We start from the raw sequence: 21,066 nt of genomic DNA on the forward strand, positions 1-21,066 counted from the left end.
GATGACGTCATCAAACGATAAAGTCGACTTACACTCAACTTTTTACTGAGTCGAGTCGACTTGCAAAAATCACATGTCGTTAATGCCCTACTGCACACACAGGCTGTAGAATGTATGCAAGATTCATTGCTCTCCCGAAACACAGGGGATTCTTCCAAACAAACATAGACACATCATAAAAGATCAAATTGGTCTCTGGGCTGCGAGTCGCTTGTGCGTGACTTTGGCTACACTAAACATTTTTGATGAATCTGGCTTCTGCGATTGTTGTACAATGCATAAAATCGATTTAGGCGGTTATAAACCAAAGTGATAAAAGGGAATTTTCGTTATTTCTTCTCCCCAAACATATGGGTAATTGGAACCTCTGCCAACATGCGGTAGCATAGATTGCATCTGTTATTGGATTCTTCGTGCTGTGTGTCGGTGTGTGTTCAGACTGTTCACGTGGTCGGAGGGAGAGGTTCCAGACAAAAGGGCGATCCAAAAACGGTGTTGGAAACAGGCTTTAGGCAGGTTCCTGCAGCCCTGTTCAGCTGAAGGTCCTGTTCGCACTTCTATTCTGGAAAGCAAAGTTAATGGTTGATGGACATGCATGACCTCTTTTGTAAACCAAAACGTTCTCACTGCAAAGGCTTGTGCGTGTGTATGAGTGCATGCGTGTGTGTGTGTGTGTGTGTGTGTTTGTATGATGTGTTTGTGTGGCTGCAGGTGTGCACATGCGTGAGTGTATTTGTATTACAACCTGTGTATGTGTGTGTCTGGGCACGTTTGTCAAATGACCTTCAGCACCCTGGACATGCTGCGGGTCCCCAGTGAGACAGCCAGTCCACTGGGCCTCAGCTCTGTCCTCTTGTGTCCTCCAGCCTCTGGTCTCTGGAGGACAGTGGTGTAAAGTAACTAATATTATAAAACATACATAAACCACTTTTGCCTTATTTTATACCGTGGCTATTTAAAATAGCCAATCTACAAGCTCACAATGTGTCGCTTCTTGTGAGCTTGTAGATCTGCTATTTTCAAATATTTTGCACTTTTACTTTTGGTACTTTAAGTACATTTTGATGCCTACTTTTACTCGAGTACATTTTGAATTCCGGGCTTTTACTTGTAAGGGTGCCCTCACACCAAAGTACCTATGAGAGTGGAATCCGCGTTCCGCCAATGCATTTCAATGATAAGGCAGAAATCCTCTGCTGGCATGAAACCGCTTCACTCTCATTGAAATGCATTGGCGGAACGCGGATTCCACTCTCATAGGTATTTTGGTGTGAGGGCACCCTAACTGAGCATTTCTATATTGCAGTATTGATACTTTTACTCAAGTAAAATATGTGAGTACCTTTTCCACCACTGGTCTCTGGAGGATTGGCCCCTTTGTGATGTCTGCCATCCTCAGGCTCTGATCCGATTGCCGTGTCCCTTTTTTTAGCAACTGAGCTCGGAGCAGGGGTCACTGGTGCTGTGTGAGACGCTGATTGAGACGGTGTATGGGGAGCGGGGCCAAGTCCTGAAGTCCAAGGAGAGAAAGGTCTTCCTCTTTGACGATGTGCTCATCTGTGCCAACATAAATGTCAAGTGAGTCCCGCCGGTATACAACACGCTAACAGCTGGAGCTGTTCCCTATACTCTCGAAAGTGGTGTTGCTAATGCTAAAATAACATGGGGTTTAAGCGTGAACCTTTCCACTGTTGTTTTGCTATGCGAGCTGCATACCGAGGAGAATTAATCGCTGCTATGCTCTAGTGTAAAGTGCAAAATCGCCACAAGGCTCCTGATGTTCTGGGTTTTGCAATGATGTTTTGGCAAAGAGAAATAGCTACTTGCCACTTCGGGGCACTATCGTGAGGTTGCAGAAGTTTTATCAGCTTTATACAAATGGTAGAAACAGGAGTCCTAGATTACTGACATAGAATATATTTCTGGTTCCTTTCCAATTCATCCTTTTTGACAGTGTCTTTCATCTTTCTACGAGAGAAGGTATGAGAGATGCTCTTGTTTTTTACTTTGCGAAGCTCCTGTCAAGGACTGTCGCTCAAAGCTCTACTTTAATCATCACTCCATGTCTTGTCCAAACTCGAGTGTTCCAAATTTGACTTTGTATGCCCTCTGTGTGATTTGACAAAACCGATCACAATTGTGTGCCTGATTATAGGAATACATGAATACCAATGAACTCCTCATATCCGCTGTATGGCGGATGGTATTTTGGTGATGCACTGTACATGGCTCATCTAATTCTAATTCCTGCTCCCCAAAAGCTTTCCTGGTGACATTTCAAAGGATTTCACAGTTTCTTCTCCTCCTATTGGGAGTGCAGGGACTATCTGTTTGCAGGAGATAGTTTGGGAGTGTATTTCAACCTTGTTGTTTTCCTTCCTCCAACCTCCCCCTTATTATTATTTCAGTTTGTCTCACATCGTCGGTATAAAGCTATTATCTGTTGACTATTGATGTTTGATACTTTAATTAAATAAGGTAGATATATATTTTAAAAAGGTATCTTTAGAGTTAGAATAAATGAACAGAAAGCAATTTGACACCCTCCTTCATTCCATAACTACCATTAAATAAATTAATGCAATTGCAGTCAGAGCAGTCGTTCTCAAAGTGGAATCCAGGGACTCTGTTGATTCCTTTAGGGGGAACTAAATTGACCCATACAAGTCTGTAACTCAGTGTACAAATGTTCCATTTGTTCACTGCCAGAGTTAAGGGGAGACCTTGACATTTGAAAGTTTGAGAAACACTGAGTCAGACAATCAGACAGAGGTTGTCCTTAGATCTTGCTAAAAGAGTTGACCACTGCTTTTGTCCACCTCTCCACCAGGGGGGCCCCCTGACATCAGCAGCCTGGTCCCTGTGGGTCCCAAATACACCATGAAGTGGAGCGCCCCCTTGCAGCAGGTGCAGGTAGTGGAGGTGGGACAGGAGGGCTCCCAGAGCAAGGACACTCTCTTCCAGCCGGGCGGAGGAGTCAAGAGGTCTGCTGGAGCTGCTGCTGCAGGTACATCTGTGGTCTCTAAAGCAGTGGTCCTCAACCTTTTCAGGCCGCGACCCCCAAAATAATCATATTTCAGCTGGGGACACCCCACCCTGCACAAGCACTTGGAATTGTAGGAGTTGGCATTACATTTAGTTTGACTCCTTCTGTTCCATTGTGAAAATAGCAGATATGCATGCTCACAACGCCTCGCAAACACGAGGCGTTGTGAGCATGTAGATCTGCTATTTTCACAATTTCTGCCTCTAATATTTGACAATGTGGCCAATGTTTAGCCAGAGATACTAAAAAGGTCTTAAAAGTCCTTAAATAGTCATTTTAGAAGTGTGTAGATACCATGTATACACTTATATTGTATGTTGTTCTGTTTACTGTTAAGTGAGAACACATTGTTAACACATAAGCTAAACATCTGAGGACCCCCCGAAATAATTTGGGGTCCCGACCCACAGGTTGAGAACTACTGCTCTAAAGGGGAGCACACACTGGCCGCGGGCGGCTGCGCAGCGTCGCGTCGCGGTATCGACGCGCGTTAAGTGCCGCACGGTAACCCCAACTGGTTGTGGCGCGCTGCCACACAGCACATCCATTTACTCCGGTGGGGAGAACCATGGGAGAACATGTTCACCGCACGGCAACGCTGGAAAAATAGAACAATGGCGTATCGGCATGGCAGGCGAGGCGGCAGACCCGCGGCTGCGCACGTCTGACGGCGCTGGTGTGGGTTAGTTCATTGAAAAATAATGGGGCTGTATGTTTTGACGCGGCGCTTCCGCGCCGTCTCCGCGGCCAGTGTGTGTTCCCCTTAAAGCAGTGCTATTCAAACCTTTTCATATCAAGGACCCCCGAATTGACACTTCTAGATCCTTAGCACCCTCCTCACCTGTCCCCAAGGGATCCTTACGGGACCCCCATAAGAGAAGGATTTAACGGCTCTAGCAGTGATTCCCAACAATTTTAAATTCAAGGACCCCCAGTTTGACATGCATTAGGCTGCGGAACGTGATTTAATGGTATTTCTAGCTCTGAAACCCCAATCTATTTTGTAAAATCAATGTTAATTTAACTTGTTGAGAGTGTACAAATGTTCCATTGTTACAAATGTTCCATTTGTACACTCTCAGAGTTACATACCCATAAGGGTCCATTTGGTTCCTAACTATTTAGCTGGGGACCCCCTGGAACTCCCTCAAGGACCCCTGGGTCCCAGACTCCACTTTGAGAACCAATGCTCTAAAGGGCTTTTCACACGGGAAGCGTCTGACCCGCATAGTAATTGACGGGTGATATGACAGGAGCAACCAGCGGGTGCACGCCTCTTGTCAAACTGTCGCGTTCGTGCTCGTTTCACACGGGTAGAAAACTTACTCACAGAGACATTGTTTGTCTATGCATTCACATGCAAAGTGCAGTGCGACCTGCTGATCCAAGCGAGAACGCAGGCAATGTGACGCTCCCTGTTTGTAAAGTCCATACTGTAACACATTGGATTTCAAAGTGGTGGCCACACACACACACACACACACACACACACACACACACACACACACACACACACACACACACACACACACACACACACACACACACACTTACTTAATACTTACAGTAGCACACTTAGCATGGAAAGGTTAACATACTGTATACTGTATGGTTAATATTGTCTGTTTTATTTGTGTTGTTGCTACCACATACATCTCATCTCGCACATGTTGCTGTTGTGCCTTAATATGGAAGTTCTGTTCAGTTTTATACACAATACAGGGTTGGTGTCTGTTCAGTGTTATGTTCCATCCATGCGTGTGTACAGTGGCTAGCGCTCCTACATTCCATCATGCCGCAGCGAAAGCAAAGATATCGACCCCGGTCATGTGGCGGTTAATGGCTCTAAAGACCGAACACTTGCAACAAAAAATACTACACTTTATCCAGTTTCATCCTTCACTTACCCCACACGTGTCGTCTCTCCCTAGTCTAGTTAATCTCATCACTTGGACTGACTTCTGGTCCTCTCTGACTCAGCGAAGGCTAATCTGTTTCTGCTCGGCAGTGTCCCAGCTGAAGGCTGGGCTGTAGACACAGCCGTGGCTGCCTGTCACTCTGATGGAGGGTGTGTTTGTGAAGAGAATAGTGATGACAGTCACTCGCTCTCATCTGCCTGGGGGCGTTTTATCTTATTGGGGAAAATGGACAGAAAGTGTGTGTGTGTGTGTGTGTGTGTGTGTGTGTGTGTGTGTGTGTGTGTGTGTGTGTGTGTGTGTGTGTGTGTGTGTGTGTGTGTGTGTGTGTGTGTGTGTGTGTGTGTGTGTGTGTGTGTGTGTGTGTGTGTGTGTGTGTGTGTGTGTGTGTGTGTGTGTGTGTGTGTGTGTGTGTGAGAGAGACAGACAGAGAGAGAGATGAGAGAAGGGGCAGAGAACCCTGCGTGCTGCATCATCCCCCAACAGTCTCATTTCACTGTCTGATAGACCACAAACACATCTAGAGCGGAGTCATCAATCTGCAGAGATTATTCTCATCCTCGCCGGCTCCGCAATTAGAGAGCCATGGCAGTACGGACTAGATAGGGATCAGGTGGTTGAAACACTACTTCTTATATCCCACCCCTCATAAAACTCCCATGTATACAGACCTTGATGAGATTCCCTTGATAAACGTGCCGGGGTGGGGTTGGGGGCTTCTTCTGAGCTATACGCGTCATGCAAGGTGAACAGCTACTGTTTGAGGAGGAGTGCTCGGGCTCTCAGTGGATTAAGTTGTCTCCCTCTTGGCCTGATTATACTTTGTTGCACGCAGGTGTAGCGTGCTGAAAAAAGCAGATTCACACGCTCACAACGCTTCGCAGCATAACGTGTTGTAAGCTTAACGTAGATCGACTATTATCAGTGGTTCTCAAACTTTGAAATTTGAAGGTCTCCTCTTAACTTTGACAGTGTACAACGGGTCCATTTGGTTCCATTTGTACACTGTCAAAGTTACAGACTTGTGGGTCAATTTAGACCCCCATAAAGGAACCTAGAGAGTCCCTGAAATCTACTTTGAGAAACACTGGACTATATTATGAGTGCACAACACTGCACTACCGGTACCAGTACTGTGGAGGATCATTTGAGGTGCTTCTTCTATTCTGTCACTCGCATTGAACTTTATGGTTGTGCGGCACTTCGTGCCTTGAGTGCCTGGTCTTTCATTTTTTACTTTCTTTGTCTCGTTTTTTTATTTATTTTTTTAACATGAGAGTGGAGCGGTCACCTTAATCACGCCTGGCCACAAGCCTCCCTGAGCATCTGTGGCGGGGTTGTTCCCCAGTCATCTGCCCAGACAGGCTGTCCCCCTCTATTTATAGTCTCATCCCCTGTGATGTCATTCGGTGGGGCGTCCTGCCTAAAAAAGTCCCACGTTCCCTGGGCTTGGCTCAAAATTGACTCATTTTTCATCTCCTGCAGGCCCTGGTGCCCTGCGTTATTGATGAAGACTGGCCCTTTGGGAAATGCAGGTCTCTATTCCTCCCTCTCTCTTTCTCTCTCTCTCTGGTCGTCTCAGTCTGTCCCTCTATCCTGTAGACAGTGGTGGACACTAGAAGTACAGTTCTCAAGAAGAGGAGAATGCGGGACTAGTGCTTTTCTTACCGTATCTGATGTTATTCCATCCAGAGGCGTAGAGGCGAAAAGAAAAAGGAACAGGGGAATTTCTTGCGCACTGCAGCTCAGCAGCTCCACAGCTCCACAGAGACAAAACTTTTTTAAGACATTTCCACCATTATGAAAGTCGGATGTAAACAAAAAAATAATAATTGTCGCAATTGTCGAGCGATACAAATAGGCGTTTTAGTGTAAAATCCTTGCGTCCGGAGCTGCCAAGGACTCTAGATGAAAGCGAAGAAAATATACAGTATATATGTTTTTTTATATGATATGATATTCTGGAATATCAAAACATCAGATTAACGTGGTAAAACGACTAGTCTGGAATTCTCCTTTAAGCAACTACAAGTGAAATGAAGTACAGCATTCTTGCTTTATTAAAACATTTTTATTCAAGTATTCCAAAGTGCATGCATATTCCAAAGTACAAATGCATCAACTATAGTGAAAATAGCAGATCTACAGGCTCACAATGTGCCACAGTGCGACACGTTGTGAGCTTCTAGATCTGCCTTAACGGTTAATCCATAATGCACTTTTTCCCCTTCCCATAAATGTAGTGTAGTCAAAAGTACAATATTTGTATTTTAAACGTAGCCCAAAATACAAATACTCAAGTAAAGTACAGATACCCCACCCAAGTGTAGTACTGAAGTTAATGTACGTCTTTACTGTCCACCAGTGCCTGTAGAGACCATTGACTGTAGGTGGTGACAGAGAAGGCTCTCTGGGTCGATGCCACATCCCTTTTGTTTTGCTCACACACTGCCCCATCTTCACACTCTTTCCCAGTCATTTTATTGGACAGCATTGGACAGTAGAAGACTGTGAGTCCTCTCCTCTGGGCAGGTCTCAGGTGAAAGTGTGCGACTATATACAGTAGCTCGATTTATACTAGCATGCCACTGTCATATAAATAGCCACAAAAATAGCCGATCTACCAGCTCACAATGTGTCACGATATGCCGTGTTGTGAGCTTGTAGATTGTCTATTTTCATCATTTGACAAATTATTAATAATTACGCATATAAATGTGAAGCTTGTCATGGATGTAGTACAGCCGTGCTCAGTCAGCTTGCCAGGATTAGTTATGTATTTGAGGGTTTTGACTTGATGTTACGAACACACAAAACCGGGGCGTTTAGTGCTTAACATGAATGCAGAAGAAAGGAGCTTCCTCTCTTTTGTGTTTTGGTTGTACATCAGAGAACAGGTTTGTGTGCTAAAGGTTTGAAGGCCTTTTCATTATAACTGTTCTTTATACCATTGCTGGCACCCTAGCAGAGTGTTTGATTGCTGCCTTTTTCTTATGAAGAGAAAGCAAAAGAGAGGACATCTGCGATCCGGGAAGCTGCGGGGCCCCTCTGGGCTCAGCTCGCTAGCTATAGCGTGCACGCTAGCAACAGTACATGCCCGGCGGTTGGTGCGAATAGCCGTGTCTGTGTGGAAAAAGTGTGAAAGCCAATCCCTGCCTTAGCAACGGGATTACGCTGGATTACAACTCAGCACATTCACCTCCGGGGCCTCGTCCGGCAGCAAGACCCCCCCCTTCCCCTCCCTTCCCAGGAGGAGCTCAGGGAAACCTGAACAGCAGTCTCGGCAATCCCCCCCCTTGCCGTGGGGGAGAACAGGAATACCGTCATTGTTCTTGTAGCTCACAACACGTCCCTCCCTTTATTTCCAGATATCTCTACTATTGATTGTCTGGCACAGATGACAGATGTGTGTGGCCGCCCGTGTCGGGGCTCCCATTAAACCTTCCCCAAAGGTTAGAATGAAGCTCTTTAACAGGGAAAACACCAGCCCACCTCCCCTTTCTCTGTCTCTCTCTCCTTCATTTTCACTGTCACAAACTATCTGTCTCTTTTCCAGCTTTCAGAGTTAGACTCTCTGTGTGTGTGTGTGTGTGTGTGTGTGTGTGTGTGTGTGTGTGTGTGTGTGTGTGTGTGTGTGTGTGTGCGTGTGTGCGTGCGTGCGCGTGCGCCGGGGCTAGGCAGAGACCGAGTCACAGAAACACATGGCTGGTATTTTTGGCGAATTACGTCTGTCTACACACCTGCGTGTCCGCGCACACGCAGGTGTGTAGACAAACGTCAGCAGTTCCGCTTAGGGCCATGCTTCATTAAGCCAGCCTAACTACGAGCTCCACTACGTACAATATAGTAGCCCACTTGATTACGTATCCCCAGTGACAGCAGTGACGGGCGGCTTCAAGATACCGTAGCTAAAATCTACCTGGAAAATGTAATTAGGCACTGTATTCTCACGGAGCCCATTGCGCTGCTGCCGCTTGGGATAGATGCGGGCCACGGGGAACTAAGGGGAAGGACAGGAGAGCGGCAAGCAGGAGGAGACGATGCTATCGATTCCTGGTGGCGAGAGAGAGGCTGTGTGATGCTTTGAATCGATGTTGAATTTCACATTTAATGAGACACCTGCTGTCCTTTTGTTTTGCCCAGCGAAAAAGGCGTCATATAGCTCCACATAACAGTTTCTCCAGCGGATTATTATTTTCTATTCTTTTGACTCATAAATGCACTCTTTGCGACTCAACAAGTTATAACGATCGATTCACCCCAGGCATTGAACTGTCTTTATTAGTGCCACCGGGAGTCCTACAGATTCAGAAGTTTTGTTATCTCCAACTCCAATAGTATAGGTCAAGTTAGTTCAGATGCAGCAGTTGTGTCTTTATTAGGGGTGTAACGATATAGTAACTGTATCAAAATATCATTTTTAACTTAAAAAATCGAAGTATATCGAAATGAAAACAGCTCAAATCGAATTGTATCGTTTTATTTTGTATCGTATCGAATCGGCAGTGCAAAGAATCGATTGTATCGATACTACCTACTTGTCCATTGTATTTAGCATTTTTAAGAAGAAAAAAATAAAAGGAGGGGTTTAATTACTTTTCCTTTCCATATAGCTACACTGGTCTATCGATAAATGAGTGTAATCTCTGGGTTCATGTCAAGGTGCAGGTTTTTCAATATACAATGTCCAGGTATTTGGCAGATAATCACTGGGTTTACTTATTTATATCCATAATAATACATGTTTCCCTTAAAAACCTGCACTATCCACACCTTTCACACAGCTTTAATTTCTTTGCTAAATAGTTACTATATCGATTTTAAATCATTGAATCGAATCGTATCGTATCGCCATAAATGAACCAATATCGTCCATGTATCGTATCGTCAACCATGTATCGTGATATGTATCGAATCGCTATTAAAATGTATCGTTACACCCCTAGTCTTTATGTTTTGTTCTCGTGAATATGTCATGCATATTTCATACTGTATGCATTTCAGAACAAGGTGCATTTTTCTCCATCCTACATTTATTGATGTCCATACCTTATTTATTGCATGAATGCAAATGCTAGGTCAGCGGTGCATTGCTGTAGACAACAAACAGATGCAGTAAACCTTCCCTCGATGAATAAAAAATCACCTGATAGAATTGCTGTAATTCTGTGTTTGCAGAGAACACATACATCCCAAACTTTCAATATGGATTAGAATAGAGCTCGTTCCCTGGGGCTCAGACTTTGGTTCGCTTAGCCTGCAAAAGCTCTGAGAGGGTCTAGCGAGACTCATCAGATTCAGATTCAGATTCAGCCCAACCGATACACTGAGTTATATAGCGAATTTCGACGCGTGACGCGACGCGACGCGTTCTCCTATCAACATCTCCTTATACGGTCATTGCCACTGTACGGTTTATGACATCGGCCCGGCAACGCCTGCTATCTATGACGCTAGTCTCATGTGACACGAGGGATTCTTAGCTCGTTGCCCCGAAACGTTCTTAACAGCCTCCCTATTTCAGGCATGTCGTTATAGCATTGGTTCTCAAAGTGGGGTGCGGGGACCCCCAGGGGTCCTTCAGGGACCAAATGGACGCTTATGGGTATGTAACTGTGTGTACAAATGAAACCAAATGCATTTGGTTTAATTAATGTTGATTTCACAATATAAATTGGGGTCTCAGTGATAGAATGCCATTAAACGGGGTCTGTAGCCTAAAATGCATATCTAACTGGGGATCCTTGAAATTAAAATGGTTGGCAATCAATGCTAGAGCCGTAAAAACCTCTCTTATGGGGGTCCCTGGAATATCCTTTCAGATGGGGGTCCGCACGCTAATACGTGTCAATTTGGGGGTCCTTCCTTGACATGAAAGGTTTGAGAATCACTGCTATACAGTATGCTCTACTGCAGTGGTTCTTAACCTCTCTAATACCGGTCCCCCCCGGTTTTTATATGTTTTAGACCACCGAACCAGACATTGAGAACAAGTGGTCTAATAAACTCTACTGGATACTTTTTTTTTTTTTTTTTATTCTCACTCGTATCACATGCCGAGTGCATGTTGGTTACAGTTACAGATGAACTGTACTGTATGTTGGTGGTTACTTGTTCACAAGTCTTAGATTTTAAGAAAGTAGTTAGATACAGTAGCAGGTTGTTTTGACAGATGCTCGGTTTGATGTTTACCTGGTACGTTAGTTTTGTTGAACCACATTCTTCTCTTTGCACTCTACTTATGTAGACTTGTTTATTGAAGGGGGCATTGGTTCTCAAAGTGGGGTCTGGGGACCCCCAGGGGTCCTTGAGGGAGTTCCAGGGGGTCCCCAGCAAATTATATTTAGGAACCAAATGGACCCTTATGGGTCTGTAACTCAGAGAGTGTACAAATGGAAATAAATGGACCCTGATCCGGGTCCATTTGTTTCCAGTTAAGAGTTAAATTAACATTGAATATAAATTGGGGTCCCAGAGATAAATGCCAATAAATGGGGGTCCATACTAATGAAAATGTTTGAAAATCACTACTAGAGCCGTAGAAATCTTCTCTTATGGGGGTCCCTGGTGTATCTTTTAAAATGTGGGTACGTGGGCTTATAAGTGTCAATTTGGGGGTCCTTGACATGAAAAAGTTTTCATTTATGCTGATCTCGCACTTGCATGTCACACTGGCTAAGAGCATCTGCTAAATGCAGTTTTTAATATGTTTTGGGTCCTCTCCTCTCAGGTAAAGCTATCCTGGGACCTCCACGGCTCTACCAGGAGCTCCAGGAGCTCCAGCATGACCTCTCTGTGGTGGAGGAGGTCACCCTCCTGGTGGGAACACTGCAGGGCACCTACCAGGTACATGTCACTCAACCTCAAGGCACATGCTTATCGTCGCTGCCGGGCAGAAAGGAGAATAAAAGAACCTGTGTGTTCCAATGGATCCAGTGTAGTTATTATTTAGTCAAAAGCTCTCCCTCGGTTGGCAATCCGGCCTGGTGGAGACCTGTGTTCTGAGGAGCACACTTTTCTAGTTAGTGTGGTTTCTGTAGGCATGTTTGAAGCAGAGGTGCGCGCACGACTCCAACTCGTTTCAACAATACTAATCTTCTTACCAGGTGCACGGTCGGGAAACGTAACTTTACAAGAACAATCTCAAAGAGAACACCAGCACTCACGGAATAGTCCTTAAAGGCTCTTTTTATTTTATATTTTCTGTAGGCAACCAGACTATTGTTCCATTTTTATTTCACTTAGAGTAACCATTTTTTTCTGTACATTTTTCTATAACCCCAAAAGTCCATTTAGTTCCATTGACCTTTTCTGTAACCTTTTCTGTAATCCCAAAAGTCCATTGGGTTTCCTACTGAAAGTCTAAAACCTGCCCTAAAAAATACTTAAATCAACAGGGGACTATAAAGTAAGTTCTGAATACAGTGGTAACAAAAATGGAAAAGATCACGTTTACATGATACATACGGTAATTTAGAATGTTCGGGAAAATCCCTATCAACAATTCTCATGAAAGAAAACAAGGTCCAAAATATGTTTAAATTGTGTTGAAGGAGTAGCCCAGCATGCCTCCTGAACCATACATTTTCTATAAGCACAGACGACTCCCACTCACTCTTCTTGGTGATAATGAGATGTCCTCTCTGGGTCTGGGAGTCGGTGTCCGATAGGCAACATGGCACTGCCCCCGCCTGCAGTGAGTAGTCACCATCATGACATTTTATTTGATGATTAATTGTCATTCAAATAATTGTGATTAACAATTTAATTGTGTTATTGGCATTTGAAACAAATAAAAATTACATTTCTATTTGCCTTAGTGCACATCGTAGAAAATATAAAAATACAAAGAAAGTACATATATGTATTTACATTATGCACATTACCAACACACATACCAACACAGCACATAACTCTAGTAGCTAGTGCAGAAGTATGCACATTACCACCATGATATAGCACATAACACTAGCCAGTGCAAAATGATGCACATTACCACCATGACGGTACACAACACCGTAATGTTGCTTAAACAACACATTTACTGCCGCGTGACGACGTATTGCCAATGGTCCAGGCCGTCCACGACTTTGATGACCTATCCTTATTTTGACGCTGGATGGCGCTGTTCGCTAGCTTATGGGTCACCAAGTTATTTCCAGGGTAACCGGAATGTCACCTGACACGTCGATGATGTAACCGGAACAAAAGCTTTTCCCTTTTTTAGGAATTAAACGGAAAAAAATACATAATGAATGTGTATGGGAGAGGGGCTGGGCCTGGGCGCAAGCTCGACACGGAAGTGGCTATCTTTGGAGTGGATTGTCGCGAGTGGATAGGGATTATTGTCTTGCCCCAGGACACCCTTTATCTTTTGAGGGCTCCTGCGAGCAAATTGGATATTCTGTTGTTTGTGAGAAACTCTCAGGAAGCGTGGCAGGGAACGACCTGCCAGTTAAATGCATGTATGCTTAAAGGAAATCCCCAAAGAGGCTCTACTTCAAGTCGGGCCACCTGTAGTGGCGAGGCAACAAGTAGGTGTGGAGTGGCTTATTGTCGGTATCAGCCAGTAACACGCGGGAGTCTGTCCCTGTTACAATCCACTAGACCCCTGAGAGATGGATTGCTGAGGTGGAGCGCCATACCTACCCAGTACTTGCTGCACGACTTAATGCACCCAAGTCGTGTTACTCATGATTTGGCAGTGCCCGGGATCATACCCATGACCTTGTGGTCCAGCGGCGAGAGCTCTCCCGACTGAGCTACCCGGACACCCGGGCAGTTCCATCTAACCACTTTTAAACTATTCTTTTATAGCCTATAATGACAAAATACTGAAAATAGGGACGCCACGTTTAAAGTGGCTAATGGTGTTGTCCTTTTTGCCTTACTCTTAACGAGCACAACGTCCTTAAGAGGTGCAATACTGGCTTTGCTCCAATAGGCAGATTTTCACCCCAATAAAATTCTCCACAAAACAAACAAGGGAAATACTTTGTCTCAGGACATTGACTTTGAAAAATGTACAGTATTTGATTCTATTGGGCTTTGAATGAACACAACTTAAAATCGTGTGCGGGGGAAAAAATGCTTTATGGCTTGAAATAATTTCCTGTATAACAGGGTGGTTTTATGTTTTATGTTATGAGTTTGTAATGTGTTATTTCTACAGTTTGTATATAAGTACAGATCAACATGACAGTGCTTAGTACAGCATCTCTCTGCACCTAGGTTGAGTATATGTTATACAGTATATATGGCATGACAGTGAATACTCATCATGCTTGTATCTGTGCCAAGGGAACAATGTCAGTATTCCCAGGCTTAACACTTTGCAGTAAGCGTATGCATTTCTGCTTCATGTTATACTCTAGTCCAGTGGTTCTCAAAGTGGATTTCAGGGACTCTCTCGGTTCCTTTATGGGGGTCTAAATTGACTCTTATAAGTCTGTAACTCTGACAGTGTACAAATGGAACCAACCTAACGGGTCCATTTGGTTCCATTTGTACACTGTCAGAGTTGAGGGGAGACCTTGAAATTTGAAAGTTTGAGAAACACTGCTCTAGTCTACACACAACACGTATCCATAGGATAATACAGTGGAAGGCCATTAAAGAAGGGTGTTACAAAACGTAATTTATTTTAAGATAAAACTGTCCGACGCGTTGTGTAATTCTGGTGTGTGTCAGCTTCCAACCAAAGTATGAATCAGGCATTACTTTACTGTACCTGTATGTTACTTACTGTGTGTGTTTTTACTGTGTCGTAGAACCTGAACACCACAGTGGCCCAGGACTGGTGTCTCGCTCTCCAGAGGCTAATCCGCATCAAAGAAGACCAGATCCAGAGTGCCAACAAATGCCGCTTACGTCTGCAGGTACCTGGAAGGCCAGACAAGTGAGTAGTGGTCTCAGATACCGTCAGGGCACTAAGTAAAATCCTTAGCACATCTTTAACTACAACACCAGCAGAAGCATCGAGAGAATTATCAATGCAGATATAACCTTTGTAGAGGCGCCACGTTTTAATACTTTCTAGCTGAACAAAATGCTGTACCGTCGCTCAATGACCCCGAGGCGTTGTTGGCCAAGTAAATACAAAAATCAATCCTTTGTCTCCTTTCAGAACATGTAGCCTCGGCATTGGAAGTTGAAGGTTGACATACTAGAGTTTCACTCTACTTTCCAAACTAATTCAGTACCACTGTGTAACCTTGAAGAGAATTTTCTGAAGCAGGATAAATGCAATATGTGGGACTTCTTCTGTGGCTCCTGTTCAGTCACCCTCTTATGTTCAATGAATTTAAAAAGTTCCACAAACGAGGATCAGAGTGCATGCATGCTGTACTGCAGAGTTAACTCCAGAAAACGGCTGGCTGATTAAATTGCCTCATCCATAACTCTGAAAACAGCCCGTCACATGGGGCACTAAAAGATAATAGCTGGTGACAAACATTTTAATGTGCCTGCACAAGCCCAAGTTGCCGTGATGAAGGATGCCGATGGTGGCTTCCTGAAGCTCCTTGGAATAGCATTTTGTGCCTAATATATATTCCATCGTACGGTAACTGATCTACAAGCTCACAGTTTTCTTTTGTGCGGGATACCGCCGTACGACCAAGTATAAATCAGGCTTCACTCTCTGCCAGTGGCACATTCTTGTTTTTGACCCTTAGCAAGCCTTGCCACTGCGATAATAGAATATTCTCTATGTGTCGTTACCTGGTGTCACACAATTCTCTCCACGTAACACTGAAGATTAATTTATACTCTGTCTGAGTATAAATTAGGCTTCAGACGGCATAAAGGACCAGCATCTGCAAAGGAGGTTATTCAGGGTGCAGGTCTACTTATCCCTCATGGATGATAAGTGTTTCCCTTCTCAAGTTCTATTCACTGGCAGAAAATGGATGTGCTTTTCTTTTTTGTGCTCTGGTGGACATAGAGAGTGAAGTGCGAGATGGGGCAAGGGGGTCAATGGAAAGTTACTTTGTATTGTCAAACTTAAGTGTGCGACTGCAAAGACATGTGCGTAGCCCAGAGCGAGTTCTGTCAGGGAACTCAGTGCAGTTGAGCTGGCCGTCTCTGCTCCATGCTCCTATACTCAACCAATCACATACAATACTCACTTCATAATAGAGAACCCTATTTAAATGGGGAAGTTGCGTTGCTCTTTCCTTGCCTGCCGTTTGCTGCTCACCCTCCACCACCCCAGCTACCACCTGTCGTTTTGCATCCTCTTTTATGTACTGGGGTATTCAGAGTCCCTATTGGTAATCAGATCCAATTCATGGCCAAATAAATAAAATATATTGTTAATTTTATATTCAATTAAAAATATTTGTATCCATTCATGAGTTGTCCTACCTGAAATATCTACTGTATATTGTCACTGTTGGTGACCTGTCAGAATTACTACACAATCGCCTAATCGCAATTATTTGAGACTAGAAGCTCGGCCGCGGCCGAGCGTCTAGTCGGCGACCTGGCCAACTTGGGAACAATGTAAATAGGGAATGAATGCCCCGCCCTTTAATGCAAACCCCATTATACCTGTTGTCATAGGATCCGTTTTGACCATCTGTTTGCGTGTGTCCATTTATGCCCATATATGGAGATATCTGTCTGTCTACGTCCATTTTATGCCCATATATGGAGATCTCTGTAGGACCCGTTTTGACCATCTGTTTGCCTGCGTCCATTTTATGCCCATATATGGAGATCTCTACAGGACCCGTATTGACCATCTGTTTGCCTGTGTCCATTTATGCCCATATATGGAGATATCTGTATCTGTCTGTGTCCCATATGGAGATCTTTGACCATCTGTTTGCCTGTGTCCATTTATGCCCATATATGGAGATATCTGTATCTGTCTGTCTGCATCCATTTTATGCCCATATATGGAGATCTATGCAGACACATTGCTGGTTCCGGAAAACCCTGATGTCAGACATCAGAATCCGAACCTTTCTTACTGGTTCCAAAAATCGTGTATCGAGTCAGGTCGGGTCGAGGCCGGGCACTAGACTACCTGCTGCGGCGGGGAACGCGCGTGCCGAATTTCAAATAGGGAATGAATGCCCCACCCTTTAATGCAAACCCCATACCTGTTGTCATAGGACCCGTTTTGACCATATGTTTGCCTGTGTCCATTTAAGCCCATAGAACATCAGAACACGTCATACTGATGACATTCAATATGTAACCATGGCATTTCTTGTTGACTCATGTGGCGTACATGATGTCAGAGCCTTTTATGATGTGATGTCACAATGAGTCAGCGCTTGCGGCGGTTTCCTCAGAAACTGATGTCAACAATCATCTCCGCATACGGAGATTCCGAATGTTTCGCCGGTTAGGGAAAACCGCGTATCGGGTTGGGCCGAGGCCCGGCACTGCACTCCGCGCCGTGGCGGGGAACGAGCGTGCCGAAGCTGAAGCCGGTGGGACGAACGGTTCTCAAGATACGCGGATTAAAGACAGACAGACAGACTCACAGAGACTTCTCGCATTTATTGTAAGATGATTACAATATTCATATTTCTTTTGCATAATTGTCATATTCATTTCCATGTAAAAAAAAAGAATAATAATTAGAAAAATAGTGGAAATAGTGGAAAAAAGTATAAAGTAATTAAAATGTTATTTGTCATAGCTGCCCTGTGCAACTTAAATAACCAGATCTTTTATCTGTCAGTTCGTGTCCCTTATCTGTCTGCTCCATATTTGGAGATCGCTGATGTGATCAGTGATGTATTCTTGTTCCCCTTCACTGGCAGTGGCAGTGGCCCCAGATTTTGTCTCTCTGCATCACTATACAAATTGTTAATTAGCAAACTTCTATTAATCGGCCAAAAAAACATTTGCCCCAAATAGTGTCACTGTCCCCTCAAGCATCCATTGAATGAATTGCGCTTTTTACATATTATTTGGGATTTGGTTGGAAGTTACATTTTAAACACCACATTGATTCTTTGGCAAAGAAGCTTAAATTCACGTTGAGCTTCTTTTACAGGATGAAGTCCTGTTTTTTTCCCCTGCCTCACAGGCTCCCTGGTCACAGGCCTTTTCTGTTGAAACTAATTTCACTTTTGGGTCACAAACTAAAAAGTTTGGGAACCACTGGTATAGACCACATTGCTTAGCAGAGTTCAAATGAAAATAAGGCTATAATGGGAGCCCCTTTTTTAAGTAACTAAAAGGTTACTTTTCACAGTAACACATTACATTTTGGTGTAAGTAATCAGTAAAGTAACCGAGTTACTTTTGAAATGTAACTAACGGTAACTAGTAACTAGTAACGGTAACTAGTTACAGGTTTTCAGTAACTAGCACAACACTGCTCCTTAGTGGGTTGGTCCTCCTTAACATCCCGCACTCTCATCGGTAATCACCCATCTTACATTTGTTCTATGTCCTAGTCCAAAACACTCTCAATCTCAGATCAAATGCTTGGCGGTGCTATGTCGCCCATCAAAATCTGAGGCTGGAGAAAGAAGCCTTGCGTATCGTGGGCCCTGGTCGAGTAACAACCTGCAAACCAGACTCAAACTGGCTTTTGTGATCCCTCTAGTTTTAAAAGGATTGCAATGGACACACTTCCCAGACATTGCGCCTGCTTTGATGTGTAGCAAATGTTGTTGCTCTTAGTTTTATTTTGGTCACTTAGATTCTCTTCTTATATGCCTGTCATTGTTATTGTCAGAGAGAGAGAGAGAGAGAGAGAGAGAGAGAGAGAGAGAGAGAACAAGATTGCTTGAGATGGTGATGACAGTGTGAGTGCAGAGAGTGTTGCTGAAAGAGCGAGAAAGAGAGAAAGGCTGTGTAATCCACCTCCACCACAGAAGACATTGCTTGGCTCCGATGGGGGCGGCGACAGTCGTCAGGGAGCCTGGCACTCAGGATCCAGTGAAAGGGCTCTGTTCCATGCTAAAGTGACAGCTTGAGCAATGAAGCACACACACGCACGCACGCACGTATACCTCCCAGCTTCCTCATCTGCTGTCAGGCCGGGCCTGCAGGGCGATCTGCTTAGTCAGATGTTTAGTGGAGCCAGATGTCATGCTTACAAGAGAAGTCCCCCTTCAAGGGGACACCCCTGTTCACTGCAGTTCCAGCGATAACGTTGTTAGCAAACCACATTGACAGGGAGATTTACCCGCTTCTGAATCTGTCCCTTGTTGTAACTTTACACTATTATGCTTTTCTGTATTCTTTCATATATAATCAATCAACCCGTCAAACTGTATTAAGGACATATGGTCCATAGCAACACAGAAAATAAAATAAAATATATATACAAATATGATTCCACAGTTTAGAGACAAACCAGCCCAAACTCAATTCAGAGTTAGCCAGATAAAAAATGATGCTGTTGGCAGAATCAGACAGCCTACACATACAAATATTGTACATGAGGTTCCGCAGCACAGCGGAGCAGGTGGGTGCACAGATATTGACAAACATTTTGCTTGCATTGCTGCATCGTGGCACTTTAACCCTGCAAGTCTCACCTGGCATACTGCTCTTCCTGTAGCTCTCCCTCACAAGTGGACAGTATACATAGCTGCGCAAAAAGCTTTGAATACTCATACTTTGGACACATACTATACTCACAAACAATCATGTTGGCTTGTGCATATAACATTCTGTGTTGTCTGTAGATGTCCCTAGCATCCCAGGGGCTGTTAAGTATGACATCATTTTGTAGGCAGAGGAGAATTTCTGCCCCCAGTTTCCGTGAATCTTTTTAGTATTTTTACTATTTACACATTTTTCTTCTCTTTGTTGTTGAAAGGAAAGTGTTAGAATTATACTTTAGTCGTTATTTTTGTCTCGGATCTGTTGAAAATAGCGAGGGACAGAAAATGCTCTGGGGGCAGATTCTCCTCTGCCTACAAAATGATGTCACGGCTTAAAAGCCCGAGGGGAGGGATAGGCGTCAATGGAGAGGGGCGAGAGAGTCTAATGGAGAGTGCAGAGGGGAGAGAGAGATGTCAGTGGAGAGAGGAGATGGAGATGTCAATGAGGTGACACTGTGACAGAGAGTGGGAGGAGGCACAGGGCACTGTGATCGAGGTCAGTGCTTCCACTCTTTCCACAGCTGTTACGCAATGTACTGTAGTTGTTTTACGGCGGTAATTTGGCTCATCGTTTCAGGTTATACACTGGCCTTATATTCTTTAGCGTGCGACAGAAATTGAATTTCTTGCTGGCTTATTTTACAACAAAGAAATGGCAATTACATCCAGCTCAGTGGTCTCAGCGCGCTTGGTGCGGACGCAGGCACTGCTGCAGTCTAATCACAGAAATCATATGATAAAGGGTCCCATAACTTTCTGTAGATCATCATACAAACCTCTTGACCCAATAACACATTGAATCCACCATGTGCCTCTCCTTCCTGTCTCTGATCTTTCTAACCTGTTTTTAACCACATGAACCACATGGTCCCTATTTGATCTATGAGCTCACAACAATGGTGTGAGCTTGTAGATTGGCTATTCAACAAAGATATTTGGTGTAGAGGGAAAAATATTTAAGGACCAAGTATCCACCTGTTTCCACCTGAATTTTCTGTAGCATTATGTGTGGAACACATCCGGAGAACTGCAGACATACGAGCTCGCGTCGCAACCGCTGTGAGCTTGTGGATCACTCTCGGCTGCGACGCCGGAAGTGCAGCTCACCTTCTGTGCAATACACGGAAACTTGTGGATAGGCCCTGGGTGGACCTCGATCAACAAAGTATATCGATATTCTTCAACGTACACTCAGGGGCGGTTATTAAAAACTGGGGGCTCCCCACAAAGGTAGTAAAAGAGGCCCCCCCATACGCACGCGACAAAGAATTGGTCTGCGCGAAACACTGTATGCGAGCGCGAAGCGCGGAAATTAAAAATGCCACCCTCCAACTCAATACCTATTCTGAAAAAGTGATGATTTAGCTGAAGACAATGAACTTGACAAGACAATGAAGAGCAGTTTAATTAAGGTTTAATCACACAAATGAAACATATCAGCAATTCCCCATAGATGCAAATTAAAACTTAAAGATGCAGTGCCATAATTTTGACCCTTTTCTGTTTTGTATGTGTCTAC

General features: G+C 44.1%; 1 protein-coding gene across 6 annotated transcripts in view; it reads left to right on the forward strand.

Moving 5' to 3' along the window:
* The window catches only part of arhgef10la (Rho guanine nucleotide exchange factor (GEF) 10-like a), a 197,378-nt gene that overhangs the window by 64,760 nt on the left and 111,552 nt on the right, over positions 1 to 21,066 (forward strand). For all 6 annotated transcript variants that reach the window (XM_080728639.1, XM_080728636.1, XM_080728641.1 and 3 more), the window contains 4 exons: positions 1,433 to 1,578; positions 2,832 to 3,007; positions 11,693 to 11,808; positions 14,733 to 14,860. In XM_080728639.1, coding sequence (XP_080584765.1) covers positions 1,433 to 1,578; positions 2,832 to 3,007; positions 11,693 to 11,808; positions 14,733 to 14,860 — 566 coding nt within the window. The remainder of the gene's footprint in view (positions 1 to 1,432; positions 1,579 to 2,831; positions 3,008 to 11,692; positions 11,809 to 14,732; positions 14,861 to 21,066) is intronic.

The sequence above is a fragment of the Nannobrachium achirus genome (assembly GCF_963921795.1).
Source record: "Nannobrachium achirus genome assembly, chromosome: 6".
NCBI classification, from domain to species: Eukaryota; Metazoa; Chordata; class Actinopteri; order Myctophiformes; family Myctophidae; genus Nannobrachium; species Nannobrachium achirus.